This window comes from Rhincodon typus, chromosome 24 (genome assembly GCF_021869965.1).
Source record: "Rhincodon typus isolate 14 chromosome 24, sRhiTyp1.1, whole genome shotgun sequence".
In the NCBI taxonomy this organism is placed as follows: Eukaryota; Metazoa; Chordata; class Chondrichthyes; order Orectolobiformes; family Rhincodontidae; genus Rhincodon; species Rhincodon typus.
The window spans coordinates 1,572,435-1,589,684 of record NC_063355.1 but is presented as its reverse complement, the minus strand read 5'-3'; the positions used below and the strand labels follow the sequence as shown (position 1 = coordinate 1,589,684).

Genomic DNA, 17,250 nt, shown 5'->3' with positions numbered 1-17,250 from the left:
TTGCATTTTGAAAGATCAAATGTTAAGGGAAAATGTACATAGAACATAGAACATAGAACAGTATAACACAGTACAGGCCCTTCGGCCCACGATGTTGTGCCGAACTTTTACCCTAATCCTAAGGACTATCAAACCTCCACCCCTACCTTATACTATCATCCATATGCCTTTCTAATAGCCGCTTAAATGCCCCTAATGAGGCCGACTCCAATACCCTCTCCGGCAATGCATTCCATGCCCCTACCACTCTCTGAGTAAAGAACCCACCTCTGACATCTCCCCTGTATCTACCTACACTCACTTTAAAACTATGCCCCCTCGTAATAGCTACCTCCACCCTAGGAAAAAGTCTCTGGCTGTCCACTCTATCAATACTTCTGATCATGTTGTACACCTCTATCAAGTCAACTCTCATCCTTCGTCGTTCGAAACAGAAAAGCCCTAGCTCTCTCAACCTTTCCTCGTAAGACCTTCCCTCCATTCCAGGCAACATCCTGGTAAATCTCCTCTGCACCTTTTCCAACGCTTTCACATCTTTCCTGTAATGAGGCGACCAGAACTGGACACAATACTCCAGATGTGACCGAACCAGGCTTTTGTATAGCTGGAGCATAACTTCACAGCTCTTGAACTCAATCCCTCTATTATTGAAAGCTGACACACCATACGCCTTCTTAACAACTCTATCCACCTGGGTGGCAGCTTTCAGGGAACTGTGAACATGAACCCCAAGATCCCTCTGCTCCTCCACACTGGCAAGAATCTTTCCGTGAAACCTGTAGTCTGCTTTCAAGTTTGTCCTTCCAAAATGAATCACCTCACACTTTTCAGGGTTAAACTCCATCTGCCACTTCTCAGCCCATCTCTACATCCTATCAATGTCCCTTTGTAACCTAGAACAGCCCTCCGCACTATCCACAACTCAACCCACCTTCATATCGTCCGCGAACTTGCTAATCCACCCTTCCACACCTTCATCCAAATCATTTACAAAGATCACAAATAGAAGAGGACCCAGGACAGATTCTTGTGGTACACCACTCGTAACTGAGCACCATGTTGAATATTTTCTGTCCACTACCACCCTTTGTCTTCTAAGGGTCAGCCAATTCTGAATCCAATCTGCCACATTTCCCCCTATCCCATGCCTCCTTACCTTCTGCATGAGCCTACCATGGGGAACCTTATCAAACGCCTTACTTAAATCCATGTATACCACATCCACTGCTCTACCTTTATCCATGTGTTTGGTCACCTCTTCAAAGAATTCAATAAGGTTCGTGAGGCATGATCTACCCCTCACAAATCCATGCTAACTATCACGAATCAAACTGTGCCTTTCCAAATGATCATAAATCCTATCTCTCAGAGCCCTTTCCAATAATTTGCCCACCACTGATGTAAGACTAACTGGCCTGTAATTTCCGGGGTTATCCCTATTCCCTTTTTTGAACAAGGGAATGATGTTTGCCTATCTCCAGTCTTCTGGCACTATACCCGTGGACAGTGAGGACGAAAAGATCATCGCCAATGGCCCTGCGATCTCTTCCCTCGCTTCCCGTAGAATCCTTGGATAAATCCCATCAGGCCCGGGGGACTTATCCATCTTCAAGTTCCTCAAAATTCCTAGCACATCTTCCTTGTCTAGCCTACCAGCCTGTTTCACACTGTCCTCCTCAACAACTAGGTCCCTCTCAGTTGTGAATACCAAAGAAAAGTATTCATGAAGGACCTCTCCTATCTCTTTAGGGTCCGTGCACAAATTCCCTTTACCATCCTTGATCAGCCCTACCGTTTCTCTGGTCATTCTCTTATTCCTCACGTACCTGTAAAAAGCCTTGGAGTTTTCCTTGACCCTATCTGCCAAGGTTTTCTTATGCCCCCTTATAGCTCTTCTAAGCTCTTTCTTCAGCTCCTTCCTGGATAACTTGTATTCCTCCAGAGCCTTTTCCGTTCCTTGTTTCCTGAACCTTACATAAGCATCCTTCTTCCTCTTAACCAGTTGTTCGACCTCTCTTGAGAACCAAGGCTCCCTCACTCGACTGCATCTTCCCTGCCTGCTAGGGACAAACATATCGAGCACACGCTGTATGCATTCCTTAAACAATCTCCACATTTCAATAGTGCTCTTCCCTGACAGCATCTGTTCCCATTTTATGTTAGAGATAGTAGGAACTGCAGATGCTGGAGAATCCGAGACAACAAGGTGCAGGGCTGGACGAACACAGAGGCCAAGCAGCATCACAGGAGCAGAGAGGCTGACGTTTCGGGCCTAGACCCTTCATCAGAAAAGGGGGAGGGGAAGGGGGTTCTGAAATAAATAGGGAGAGAGTGGGAGGCGGATAGAAGAGGGATAGAGGAGAGGATAGGTGGAGAGGAAACAAACAGGTCGAAGAGGTGGGGATGGAGCCAGTAAGGATGAGTGTAGGTAGGGAGTTAGGAAGGGGATAGGTCAGTCCAGGGAGGACGGACAGGTCAAGGGGGCGGGATGAGGTTGGTCGGTCGGAGATGGAGGTGCGGCTTGAGGTGGGAGGAGGGGATAGGTGGGAGGAAGAACAGGTTAGGGAGGCAGGGACGAGCTGGACTGGTTTTGGGATGCGGTAGGGGGAGGGGAGATTTTGAAACTTGTGAAATCCACATTGATACCATTGGGCTGCAGGGTTCCCAAGCGGAATATGAGTTGCTGTTCCTGTAACCTTCGGGTGGCATCGTTGTGGCACTGCAGGAGGCCCAGGATGGACATGTCGTCTGAGGAATGGGAGGGGGAGCTGAAATGGTTCGCGACTGGGAGGTGCAGTTGTTTATTGCGAACCGAGCGTAGGTGTTCTGCAAAGCAGTCCGCGAGCCTCCGCTTGGTTTCCCCGATGTAGAGGAAGCCACACCGGGTACAGCGGATGCAGTATACCACATTGGCAGATGTGCAGGTGAACATCTGCTTGATGTGGAAAGTCTTCTTGGGGCCTGGGATGGGGGTGAGGGAGGAGGTATGGGGGCAGGTGTAGCACTTCCTGCGGTTGCAGGGAAAAGTGCCGGGTGTGGTGGAGCTGGAGGGGAGTGTGGAGCGGACAAGGGAGTCACGGAGAGAGTTGTCCCTCCGGAAAGCAGATAAGGGTGGGGAGGGAAAGATGTCTTTGGTGGTGGGGTCGGATTGCAGATGGCGGAAGTGTCGGAGGATGATGCGTTGGATCCGGAGGTTGGTGGGGTGGTACGTGAGGACGAGGGGGATTCTTTTTTGGTTCTTGTTGCGTGGACGGGGTGTGAGGGATGAGGTGCGGGAGATGTGGGAGACACGGTTGAGGGCGTTCTCGACCACCGAGGGGGGGAAGTTACGGTCCTTGAAAAACGAGGACAACTGAGATGTACGGGAGTGGAATGCCTCATCCTGGGAGCAGATGCGGCGGAGGCGAAGGAATTGGGAATAGGGGATAGCATTTTTGCAGGAAGGTGGGTGGGAGGAGGAGTATTCTAGGTAGCTGTGGGAGTCGGTAGCCTTGAAATGAATATCGGTTTCTAGGTGGTTGCCCGATATGGAGACAGAGAGGTCCAGGAAGGGGAGAGAGGTGTTAGAGATGGTCCAGGTAAACTTAAGGTTGGGGTGGAAGGTGTTAGTGAAGTGGATGAACTGTTCGAGCTCCTCGTGGGAGCACGAGGCGGCGCCGATACAGTCATCAATGTAACGGAGGAAGAGGTGGGGTTTAGGGCCAGTGTAGGTACGGAAGATGGATTGTTCCACGTAACCTACAAAGAGGCAGGCGTAGCTTGGGCCCATGCGGGTACCCATGGCTACCCCCTTTGTCTGTAGGAAGTGGGAGGAATTGAAAGAGAAGTTGTTGAGTGTGAGGACGAGTTCGGCTAAGCAGATGAGGGTATCAGTGGAGAGGGACTGGTCGGGCCTGCGGGACAGGAAGAAGCGGAGGGCCTTAAGGCCATCTGCATGGGGAATGCAGGTGTAGAGGGACTGGACGTCCATGGTAAAGATGAGGTGTTGGGGACCGGGGAATTGGAAGTTCTGGAGGAGGTGGAGGGCGTGGGTGGTGTCACGGACATAGGTAGGGAGTTCCTGGACCAAGGGGGAGAAAATGGAGTCCAGATAGTTGGAGATCAGTTCGGTGGGGCAGGAGCAGGCGGAGACAATGGGTGGACCAGGGCATTCAGGTTTGTGGATTTTGGGAAGGAGATAGAAGCGGGCAGTGCGAGGTTGGGGAACGATGAGGTTGGAGGCCGTGGGTGGGAGGTCACCTGAGGTGATGACGTTGTGGATGGTTTGGTGCTCAGGGGTGGGGTCATGATCAAGCGGGCGGTAGGAGGAGGTGTCGGAGAGTTGGCGTCTGGCCTTGGCGATGTTGAGGTCAGTGCGCCATACTACAACTGCGCCTCCCTTGTCCGTGGGTTTTATGGTGAGGTTGGGATTGGAGCAGAGGGCTGCACGTTCTGCGGGGGAGAGGTTGGAGTGGGTGAGAGGTTGAGGCGATTGATGTCTCGACGGCAGTTGGAGATGAAGGGTTAGGAGGCCTTGGGGTGGTGGCCAGGAGGAGGGGGTGTGTTGGAAGCGGGAGAAGGGGTCAGTAGAGGGAGGGTTAGGTTCACGGTTAAAGAAGTAAGCGTGGAGGCGGAGGCGGCTGAAAAACTCCCAGACCCGCAAAAGCACGGAATTGGCTTCAGCAACTCTGGGCGAGACTCGGATGCAGCTTCTGACGAATTCCCGTTTCGCTGTGGTGCCTTCCTGCCATCTGGGCAACAACTACCGTTGACAGCGCGCGTTTCAACCTCGCGCCGCTGTCACCAGGTACCTGCTGCGGGGTGGAGGGGTGGAGAGAGAGAAAGGCACTGCGGGCCGCTAGCGCGCATGCTCGGAGTGGTTGGCTCGTGTGGGAGAGGGCGAGAAGTGAAGGCGCCGGGCTCCTGTCATTTGCAGCGTCTGCCGCGGTAAGGGGCATTTACAGGATTAATTGCACGCTGCCGGCTGGGTAGACTACTCAATTATAAACGCGTGGAGTCGTTTGGCTTATTCCCGGCTTTGGTGCATCCCCGCCCGCACCACCAAGAAGCTTTTGGACTCGGTTCCAGTGCCAGATCCACGGCCCACCACTGCCGTTGGCGCTAAATCGCGGCCGCACATTCTGTGACTTCTGCACCTTTCCAGTATCTGCCTCTCAATCTGCTCCTCCACTTCTCTGCAACTGTTAGGGGGTCTGTAAAAAAAACCCAACAAAAGTGACTGCTCCTTTCTTGTTCCGGACCTCAACCCAAACTGACTCTATAGACATATCATTCTCGAACTGCCTTTCAATAGCGGTTATACTTGCCTTGACTAGCAATGCCACTCCCCCACCTCTTCTTCCACTCTCCCTATTTCTTTTAAAGCATCTGAATCCTGGAACTTCCAACAACCATTCCTGTCCCTGAGTTACCCAAGTTTCTGTAATGGCCACAACATCGTAACTCCAAGTACCCACCCATGCTCTAAGTTCATCCGCATTATTTCTGATAATTCTCACATTGAAGTATACACACCTCGAACTATCTGTGTGTCCACAATTATGCTCCATCAACCGCATTTCTTTATAAACAACCTCACTCCCTGTTGTGTCTGTTGGACGGCTGAATACCTCATCCTCTGAATTATAAATCCAGTTCCCCACTCCCTACCAATCTAGTTAAAACCATCCCGTATCACTTGAGCAAACCTCCCTCCCAGGATATTTGCGCCCTTCCGGTTCAGGTGCAACCCGTCCTTACTGTACAGGTCCCAACTTCCCCAGAATGTGTTCCAATTATCCACATAATGGAAGCCCTCCCTCCTACACCAGCCCTGTAGCCACGTGTTTAGCTGCACTCTCTCCCTATTTCTTAACTCATTATCATGTGGCACTGGTAGTAATCCAGAGATAACTACCCTGTTTGTCCTGGACTTCAGCTTCCAACCTAACTCCCTGTACTTGTTTTTCACATTCTCAGTCCTTTTTCTACCTTTGTCATTGGTACCAATGTGTACCATGACTGCTGGTTGTTCATCCTCCCCATTAAGGATCTTGAAGACACGATCCGAGACATCACGGACCCTGGCACCGGAGGCAACGTACCATCCGTGTTAACCGTATAGTTAATGGTAAGACCTTGAATAGCATTGATGTACAGAGGGATCTTGACATTCGAATCCATTGCTCTCTGTAAGTGGCCAGACAAGTAGATAGGGTGGTAAAGAAGGCATATGGCATTCTTGCCTTTCTTGGTTGGGGCATTGAGTACAAAAGTCAAGATGTCATTTTGCAGCCTCATAAGGCTAAGCTGCGCTTAGGAGTGTTCCGTTTAGTTCTCGTCGCCACATTACAGGAAGGATGTGGAGGATTTGGAGAAGGTACAGAAGAGGTTTACCAGGATGCTGCCTGGATTGGATATAATGAGCTGTAAGGACGGGCTAGAAAATTTAGTGTTAATTTCTCTGGAGTGGAAGAGGCTGAGAGGAGGCTTGACAGAGGTTTACAAAATAATGAGATGCATAGATAGGGTTGACAATCAGAATCTATTTCCCCAGAGTTGAAATGTTTAATACTAGGGGGCATGTATTTAAGGTGGGAGGGGGAAAGTTCAAAACAGATGTGAGGGGCATGATTTTTTATACAGAATATTGCAGGTGTCTGGAACTTGCTCCCAGGGGTGGTGGTGGAGGCAGATGCAATAGCAGATGAATATGTAAGTAACGGAGGAAAATGGGTCAAGGGCAGGCAGAAGGATTAATTTAATTTCGTGTCATGTTTAGCAGAACATTGTGTGGGCTGAAGGGCCTGCTCCCATGCTGTACTGTTCTATGTTATGCTGGTATGGCAGGTAATAATAAAGGCAAATAGAATTTTCACATTGTGAAAAGAATAGAGCATTAAAGTAAGGAAGTGTTACTGTAACTGTACAAGGCATTAGTGAGACAATGCCTGGAGTATTGCATACAGTTGTGGTCCCCTTACTTGAGGAGGTATATAGTTGCATGGGAGGCTGTTCAGAGGAGTTTCACTGGACTGATTCCAGGAATGAGGGGTTTGTCTTATTAAGAGAGATTCAGCAGTTTAGAATGAGGAGATCTAACTGAAGTATAGAAGATGCTAAAGGGAATTGACAACGTAGGCATAGAAAGGATATTTCCTCAAGTAGGGTAATCTAGAATTAGAGGTCTTGGTTTTAGGATAAGGGTTGAAAATTTAAAACAAATTCTAGGAGAAATTACATCTCTTAAAAGATCATGAGTCTGTGAAATTCATTGCTCCAGAATATGTGGATTTTCGGACATTTAGTAAGGCAGACATTTAAGGAAGTGTTAGACAGATTTTAAATTAGTAATGAGTTTGATATAATGCAGGGAATCCAATTGGAAAGGAATATTGTCTGTTGTTGATCACCAAAAATAGAGCCACTACCCATGGCGTACTTAAGATGGTCCCAGCCTTGAACAAACAGTTCTGCCATCTGTCCTATTTTTGTTTTTAAATATATCCAGAAGTGCTCTTACACACAACTGAATATTTTTTTTTCCCATCACTAAATCAGTGACTTTTTTTTAGATATTAACCATCACCAGTAAATCACCAGTGTAGCTAATTAGATATTTATAAACAAAGTCTGTTAAGAGCAATGCAAGCCATCAGGTGTGGGAGAATTAGGGAAAGGGGGAGAGGTCTAAATCAAAATGGAGTTGGAAGGGGAGATAAAGCACTCTGTCCTCTCTGGTGTCCATCTCTCTCTAAAGGAACTGAGAGCATTGATGGGCACCACATGCTCCCTCTCCAAGGGCATCTGGGCTCAAACATAACCAATAACCATGGAAGAGGGGCAGTCAGGTGGCAGGTATGACCCCCTCCACAGTCCACTGCCTGGAGCTGTAAATAGCCAGCTTGGCCAGGCCCAGGAGCAGAACCACATGGAGGTTCTCAATTTGTGCACACCGCTCCACACTGGATGCCCAAAGATCAGGAGCATCGGGCTGAAATGCAATCAAAAACACAAGAGTTTTTTCAAATAACTAAAAAGGGAGTGCAAATGCCCACAACCAATATATACATAATGCAGTCTCATATCTTTTCAGTCTCATATTTTTTCTCATATCCAGAAGTGCTATCAAACACAACTGAACGGTTTTGATGCCAACCACCAAATCACTGACAATTTTTCCAACTACTAACCACCATCAGTAAATCACCTGTGCAGCTAATAACAATCTGCTTCTTTTTTCTTTTTATAAGCAGCATGCTATATTTTATTTTCTAATCAACCTGTAAAGTGTTACTGTCACGTAGCTTTGGAGAAAGTGGGACTTGAAGGACTCAGGTGGTGAGTTCCAACTGGGCAGGATTTTGCCTCTTAACAAGGGAACTCACACTCAATGAGCTCCATGAGGAGCTGCGCTAATGATTCCCTGTGGGCCTTGTGCGGGTTATCACAGAGTTAAAGGGTAATGGAGAGCAGCCAGGAAAGTGGTGTTGAGGCTAAGATGAGGTCAGCCATGATCAAAGCAAGCACAGAGCAGGCTCAAGGGGCTGAATTGCCTACTGCTCCTAGTTTTTATGTTTTATATGTTTTAAATTTCATGAGATTTCCAGAAGACATTCAAATAAGGTAGCATACAAAATGATAATAGGAACAATGGAGTTGGGGCATATTTTAGTATGAATGTAGGCTCAGTTAGTAGACAGGACATGGGCAGTGATGTTAAGTGGATCATTATAAGTTGTAATTAGTGGAAAGCAACAAGGATTGATGCTGAGGCCTCAGCTATTTATAACCTATAATAATGATTTAGATGAAGAGAATAACTTATCTAGGCTTCCTGGTGATATTAAACTAGATGAGGGGATAGTTTTTTTCAAAGAGGGGATTGTTTTATGAGATGCAGAGTAAATTGAGCCTAAATTTTCCAGAGTTTAGAAGAATAAAGGCAATCTAATTGAAAAATACAAGATTATGACCAGATTTTGTAGACACAGAGAGGTTTATGCTGTTTGGGGAATCTAAAACACATGGGCACAGCCCATGAGAAGGGGCTGAACATTTAGGTCTGAGATGTTCCATTCAAAGGTATTGAATTTTTGAAATTCTGTACCCTTGAGGGTTTTGGATGTTACATAGTTGAATACAGTTAAGGCTAGGATGGACTTTTGGCCTCAGGAAATCTAGGAATATGGGAAGTAGTCAGGAAAGTGGAGTTAAAGCCCAAGATTAGCCATCATCATATTGAATGTTAGAGCAGGCTTGGTCCAGACACAGACCTGCTCCTATTATGTTTTCATGGATTCAATTGAAATGACCACAAAACATCATGAAATATATAGATACAGGAATTTTATTTAACTTTTTTGTGTACAAACAAAGGTTACAAATGCCTTAGGAATTCTTCAATTATCTTCAAATTCAAATCCCTTTCATATCTAACTAACTTTAGAAAGTGACAGCGACCTAAATCAAGTTATTCAATACAGAAACTAAACACTGCTTCCTTTTTCCTGTCTGGATGGAACTTCTCACACAGAACAGTTTTGCAAAATAAGAAAATAAAGTACATGAATCAATGAGTAAATAATCATAGTAAGCAGTGCTACTGCAGTTGCATCAGCTTGAGCGGATCACATTAACAAACTTATAGTTCTGTCAATTCAACTGACAATCCAAAAATGCAAGGAACAAATGGCTTCTACACAAAATTTGAATAAGTACTATTTATATAATTTAATCCTGATTATTTCAATAAATAACTAACCCCATGTCCCTAGACTGTGCAGGTGTCTTAACAATTACAACAATACATCAAGAGCAGGTTACAATAGTTTACAGTCATTTGGTGAAGAGAATTGTGTTTCACTGTTTAACTACAGCACTATAATACAATTTTTCCCATCTAATTATTTCCTCTAAATTGTTACTGGCAATTGTTCAGTACAGTGCCTGACAAAATCCCCATTGTTTATTACTCAGTTGACTTCACAGTAGATCATACACTACATGATAAGTTGAAAAATAACATATGGAAACCAGGTAATAGTTAATATTAAAGCATTGACATTGGAGATCGAAGTTTGCTAATAAGCCTGCAGTCACTTCAAAGGCATCTGTGTTGATGTGAAAAGTTGAGGTTTCAGCTGTTAAAGAAATACTTTTTTTTCCTGTTGCACTAAATTAATAATGACTTTCTATCAGTCTTTCAGCATCTATAACAGTACATTGTAACTGTCTGTATTTGAATACTGTTTAATATCTCCACTCATCTTGCTGAAATATATTAAAGTGAATGATAGAGGGTCATGCTCTCCATTTTTTAAACTGAGAATCTAATACAGCAAACTTTGTTTTAAACGGCACCCTCAATAAACCAGCAAAAATTATGCACCTGAACTACAAGAAGTTTACTGTATTATTGCGATCTCCATGGTGTCACAGTAGTCAGTTGAGGGTGCCAGTAAGAAGGCTCTCTGCCGGTAAGTTTTATTATTTAAGTGATTTATGCTGTAAATAAAGTATAACAGTGATGTGTATACTCCCTGCATTATGTTTCTATTACTTAGAATGTGTTTTTATGTTGACTGTAAGGACCTCTTGATCAACTGGAATATTTGGTCAACCGGCACACACTTGGTCCCATAGGTGCTGGTTAATAAGAAGTAGAAAATTTATACTGAACTATGTTTGGGGAGCTTCATGCTGTGAGGATACCCTTTGATGAGGAGTTGAGAATGGTGCAAGTTGCTTTACAGAAAATATACTTATTATCAACAGAGAGGATTCATTTTTTTATTACTGTTATCCAGACTAGTGTGCAACACAGGCTCCTGAGAGGGCACAGAATCCTCACAAACTTAATGGCCATAAAATTCTATTTGTTCTGCTTTTAAAACACAAATATTGAAATATCATGCATAGCGAAATAGTATTGTCTTGGCACGATCAGATTAATTGAAGCATATTTAAATTTGTAATAGTCCATATGACACGTTTTTGACCTCAGAATATGGGGGGTGTTCAGCAAGGCATTTCACCACAAGACATGAGGGAATACAATTATATTCAAAACATTAATGTCTTTATACTCAAAATGCTGACTTGCCTATGTTCCATCTCTACCACTTGTGGTGTTTCTGATAATCGTTAATGCTATTTACTTGCTGCATTGATTGCTGGAATGTTTTCTCACTCAGTGTCAATTTATTTTCCACAATTCATCAGCAATTTGATGAACCCTTCTCATCTCCATTGTGTGTTTTGGTGACTGGAATGATTTTTGAGAATGGAAACATCTTCCCTCTCCCTAGTCAGAGAACATACAATAGAGATAAGGGATGGGTATCATTCCTCGGGTATTGGTACATATGTAAAACATTTGTATGCAGATGCCATTTGAAGAAGGTACACAATACTACTACATAGACAGGTGTTCAGATTGTGTTGTTAATTTGATTCTTAAATTAAATTTAAGTAAAATAAAATCACGAAGTTTTGCATACCTTAGTCTCTTAAGGAGAACCACTAGTTTTATCCTACAACTTGTTTTGAAAAATCTGAAACACCAGTTCTTAAAACATCTGCAAAGAGCAACTAGTTAATGTTGGGAAAGTTCAGAGTCAACAAATCTTAGTAACTAGCATCCACTGTTTCATGATTGCACCTAGCAGACTGTCAGCATGAATCCAAATCAAGAAGATGTAATTCACTATAATACTAACTGCATACACTGGATCTCTAGCTGAAAGATTGAGCCAAACAGACCTACTTTTACTAATCTATTCTTAGATACTACATTCAAACACCGTGCTTTAGGCCTACATGGGGGTGGTCCAATATACTGATATTAAATATGCAATGAATCCCACTAAAAGTAATATAGAAAATGTGGCTCTGCTGTGATCCTCAAGGTGGTGTCCCTATCAATATTAAATATTTTGACTTACATACTAACATTTGGTGGTGCCTGTGATAATGTAACCCAGAGACAGCCAGTCTCAGGGGGACGTGCCCAGCGACAGCAGCTCTGGGGAGCCGTACATCAGCAATGCTCAGACATTGGGGAACTGTACATCAATGGCGATCAGATTCTGGGTTAACAGCTAGACAAGGGACTTTATCCTCTTTATGATCCCATTTTCAGCAGCAGCACATCATTGTTCAGAACCTGGCCTTTCCTGGGTCAGCTCAAGGTGCAGATAACATGGATTAGAGCACACTGATAAATACAATACCTCAATAATTTAACTGGCACAAGAAAGGTGTGCAATTACCAGTTTATGTAGATTTTATATAGACTTTTACACCTAAAAACTCATTGAAGATGACATTTGAGTTTCTGAAATACTTCTATAATCAGGTGCCTGTAAGCGGAAGGGTTAAGACTTATTTTGCTGATTTTTGTTTTTACACATTTCTATGCTGAGCTTTATTCTTCCAATTGGTTAGAAAAATTTATTTTAGACTCTGCAATTTTTTTTTAATCATCTCACTAATTCTAATGAATAAAACAACATTCAGCATCAGAAATTAGATTCCTACGTTCATACGCACACCAAGGGAAACATCATCAGGAATGTGCAGGCTAGGTGGGTTAACTATGGTAAACGTGTGGTTATGGGGATTGGGTGGGATGCTCTTTGGAAGGTTGATGCAAACTTGATAGGCAAAATGGCCTCTAACTGCACTGTAGGGATTCTATGGTTAAGTATCAAAACCAGCAGTTCCAACTTGGTAACCTTCATTCATTAGCAACTTTGAGAAAGATAATGTTGTAATCCCAGCCCAAAATAACCAGCTTCTGGGGTAATTAGAAAAACAATTATAAAGGGAATTTATTACATAAACTTTAAACTTAACATGCCCGCATGTTAAATTCCAGTGCTAAAACAGGCTGGAATGCATAAATGTGGCAAAATCAAACTATTGGAAAGTGAGCCCCTTGGAAGTTGCATTCTATTGAGTATGTCCTATGGTGACAGTGGAAAAACTTTTCACTGTACTTTAATGTCCTTCTCACTGTAAAACACACATGACAATAAAATTATTCATCTCATTCATCTCAAAAACAGAAGCATAGCCATTGGCAGAGTCATGTATTGCTCATGGTTTTAAACCTGTACATAGCCGTCTGCAGTTACGGAAACCTATGGAACACACAGAGTTGCATAAATGGCTGTCAAGTACATTCCTGTTAAAAGAAGGAATCAGAAACCTACTATTATTTGAACAAAGCTTTCTATAATGTCAGAAAATAATGCACTGGTACGACTAACACAAAACATTTTTCTCAGAAGCTTTTCCATGGTCATGGATTGCTTTGGGTCTTGTATATGTTCAATTCCCATTTACATTCCAATCTACAATTGCTTATTACAATAGCAAACTCCAACCGTGTTTCTATTTGCTGAGGAACTGTTAAAGGAATGAAAAATATACAGAATTATCCATCGCCTTCATACTTGAATATATCATTAAGATATCAAGTTATAACATAAGAGGTGTTAAATTATCACTGTTATACACTGCCCTCTGGTGTACATGAATAGGAGAGCTTCTATTCAGTTCTCTAAAACATTCAAGAAGCTTGGTTTGTGACTGTTGATTAAACCAGTGACAGTAACTAACAATATGATGTCCCATGTTTAATGAAACAGTGATAAAGGTCAACACTGTACTGTTGATAGTTGCTTGCTGCTGTGTTTCAAACTTGGATGACTAACTACTACACCTCTGTTGAGAAAAGGATGCTCTGGCGTTTACTGTCTGGTGTTGGAATGGTCTCCAGCTGCAGGAAATAGAGCAGAACTTGCACCTGGAAAAAAACAAGGTGAAATTCTTATGAAATAATCTGAATAGTAAGTTTATTAAATTGACATTGTAAATAGCCAAAAAGCTTCAGGTGTATCATAAAGACCAGGGGTTTCAATCATTTGATAACCAAGAAATTAGACTCATTATATAACTTAAATTCATGCAAGTGTGATTTTTAAACACAAAACATCATTCACTTTACCACAGTTAGAATCTTAGAATGTCAAGCCTAAGAGAGCCATTCAGGTTTACTAAAGCACAGAAAAAAGTGCCAGAATACCTACTCCTGATGGCTAACCATGTGTTTGAACTTTGTTGAGCTCAGGATTATGTTCAGCGTCTTGTCCCCTATTTCATTTGAAGAGCTTCACAATATTCATCATTTAATCAGAGTGAAACATGCCTCATAGGTTGAATGGCCTATTGGCCTAGGAGTTATGTCCATAGAAATAAGATACTTGAAAGGATGTGGATTTTTATGTCGACATCAGAAGTTGGATAAGGGGAGGGAAGAATAGATTAAAAAATCCTGATTTAAAGAGTGGTGTGGTGACAAGTCATATTAGAGTGGAAGCAGGAAATGTTCATTCATTGGATGCCACACTGAAAGGTAGGACTGATTGGAAGGTATTCAACAGAAAAGAAGAGTGTATCATGTCAGTCACTGATTTTCCTCCCCAGTTTTCTCCTCACACTTCTCCTTGGGACTTGGTTATCCAAGAGCAGACAGCTGTTCTGTAGATCACCCAAATGGCCATTTTTCATGTTTGAACTTCAGCATTCTGTCTTTGAGCAATGTAACCAATGGGCCAAATCAGAGAAGCCCAATTGTTTTTTCCCTTACCTGGTCCAGAGGTAATGTAACTAATTGTAGTAAATTTACTGCAACTTCAGCAGAGGTCTCTGAACTTCTGAGGATCTAGAAGTTTAAAGCAATGTATGGGGTTTCTGCATAATACCCACCTAGATATCATAGAATCACAGTGTGGAAAGAAAAAAGCCATTCAGCCCATTGACTCCACAGTGACCCTCTGAAGAGTATCCCATGCAAACCACCCCCCATCCCATAACCCCGCTTTTACCATGGCCAATCCACTTATCCTGAACATCCCTGGATTCTATGGGATAACTTAGCAAGGCCAATCCACTTAACCTGTGCATCTTTGGACTGTGGGAGGAAACCGGAGCACCTGTGGAAATCCATGCAGACATGGGGAGAACGTGCAAACTCCACACAGACAGTCAGCCAGGGCAGAAATTGCTAACCACTGAGCCACCATGCTGTCATATCATTTGTAAATTGAGCAAAATTCAATGAAATAGTTTGAAATATTGCAGAATTTTAAACCTAAAGTGAAGTTACATGAAGAACAATTTTTCACAGGAGTAACTGTGATCTTTTATGCTGGTTCAAATGCAAGAGGAAAGTATACAGTAAATATAGAATGGCGGCTCAGTGGTTAGCACTGCTGCCTCACAGCGCCAGGGACCCAGGTTCAATTCCAGCCTCGGGTGACTGTCTGTGTGGAGTTGCATCTTCTCCCCCTGTCTATGTGGGTTTCCTCTGGGTGCTTTGGTTTCCTCCCACTGTCCAAAGATGTGCAGGTTAGGTGGATTGGCCATGGGAAATGCAGGGTTACAGGGGTAGGGTAGGGGCGTGGGTCTGGGAGGGATGCTGTTCAGAGGGTCAGTGTAAACTCGATGGGCTGAATGGCCTGCTTCCACACCCGTCGGAATTCTATGATTCTATGAAATGGCAGGAACCTTAGGAGCATTGATATCCAGAGAGATCTCAGGGTGCAAGTCCATAGCTCCCTGAAAATGGCAACACAAATGGATGAGCTGGCAAAGGTGGCATACGGTATACTTGCCCCATTAGTCAAGGCATTGAATATAAAAGTTGACGAGTTATTTTGTAGCTGTATAATACTTTAGTTAGGCTACATTTGGAGTACTGTATGCAGTTCTGGTCACCATATTATGGAAAGATGCAAAGGCCTTGGAGTTGATGCAAAAGGGGTTTAATCAGGATATTGCCTGGATTGGAGTGTACTAGCTATAAGGTGAGGTTGGACACACTTGTTTTCGCTACACCATTGGAAGCTGAGGGGCAACTTGAGAGAAGTATATAAAATTATAAGCATGGGTAAGGTGGATAATTGGATCTGTTTCCCAAGGTGGAAATGTCAAGTACTAGAAGGCATACATTTAAGGTGAGAGGGGAAAAGTTCAAAGGAGATGTGCAAGGAAAGACTTTTTTCCACACAGAAGGTGATAGGTGCCTGGAATGCTCTGCCAGGGGAAGTGGTAGAAGCAGATATGATAGCAATGTTTATGAGGCAATTAGACAGACACACAAACAGGCAGGGAATAGATAAAATGAACAATATGCAGGCAGATGGGATTAGTTTAGAATGGCATCGTGGTCGGCACAGACACAGTGGGCTGAAAGGCCTGTTCCTGAGCGGTACTGCTTTATGCTCTAAATAGCCATTCATCTGCTTATTTTCCTACCCACTAACAAGCCATGCCCCAGAACAATATTGCAAATGTTGGCTGATTGATAATGTTAATCACATTGCAGAAATTCTTGGACACCTATGGTTATATGAATCCAGCATCTATTACCTGTCCTGCAATGGCCAACAGTCAATTGAAAGCCACATCCAAGTCTTTTTCTTGCTGTTGCTGCAATTGACTCAATCAGGTGGCTTAGGCTGACCGGTGATCACAGGTTTTATGTACTATGGATATGACAAAATTATCAACAAAAGCCAATATGACCAATAGGTCTAGATCAATCAGTTAGGGGCTCCTGTGGCAGTGTCGTAGTGTTCCTACCTCTGAGCTAGCAGGCCTACTCCAGAGATGTGTAATAACATTGCTGAAAAGGTTGATTAAAATATTTAAATCAGTCAGTTAGAGGGCTGTTGTGTCACAGTGCTCCTATGTCTCAGCCAGGGGGTTCGAGTTCATGTCCCACCTGGGGTGTGGTGATAACACATCTGAACAGCTTGGTTAGGAAATAGACCCATGCTGCTACCCTATCTCTGTAACCCTGCATTTCCCATGGCCAGTCCACCTAACCTGAACATCTTTGGACAGTGGGAGGAAACCAAAGCACCCAGAGGAAACTCACACAGACACGGGGAGAAGATGCAAATGATCCTCTGATGCATCAGTTGATTAAACCAGTCTTTAATTCACTTTTCCAAATTAATTTTGATTTATCCCCCTTCACCTTATGTTTGATGGTCTGCATTGCCCTTAATGGGTTTTGGATGTAATTTAATCAATTGGAGAAGAAGGGTGGTTTAGTGGTGGTGGTTAAATGATGAAAATAAATCATAGGTGGTTTTGTGATTAAAGGAAAAATTCAGTTGTTTGTGAGAATACTTCTGGATTAAAAGAAACTGATCAGTTAGAAAGCTGTTGTGGCACAGTGGTATTGTCCATTCC

General features: G+C 43.4%; 1 protein-coding gene across 2 annotated transcripts in view; it reads right to left on the bottom strand.

Moving 5' to 3' along the window:
- Positions 1–13,196: 13,196 nt before the first annotated feature.
- Positions 13,197–17,250, bottom strand: part of si:dkey-91m11.5 (PH_BCR_vertebrate and RhoGAP_Bcr domain-containing protein) — a 422,142-nt gene continuing 418,088 nt past the window's right edge. For both annotated transcript variants that reach the window (XM_048611239.1, XM_048611240.1), the window contains one exon: positions 13,197–13,792. In XM_048611239.1, coding sequence (XP_048467196.1) covers positions 13,703–13,792 — 90 coding nt within the window. In that variant the 3' untranslated portion in view covers positions 13,197–13,702. The remainder of the gene's footprint in view (positions 13,793–17,250) is intronic.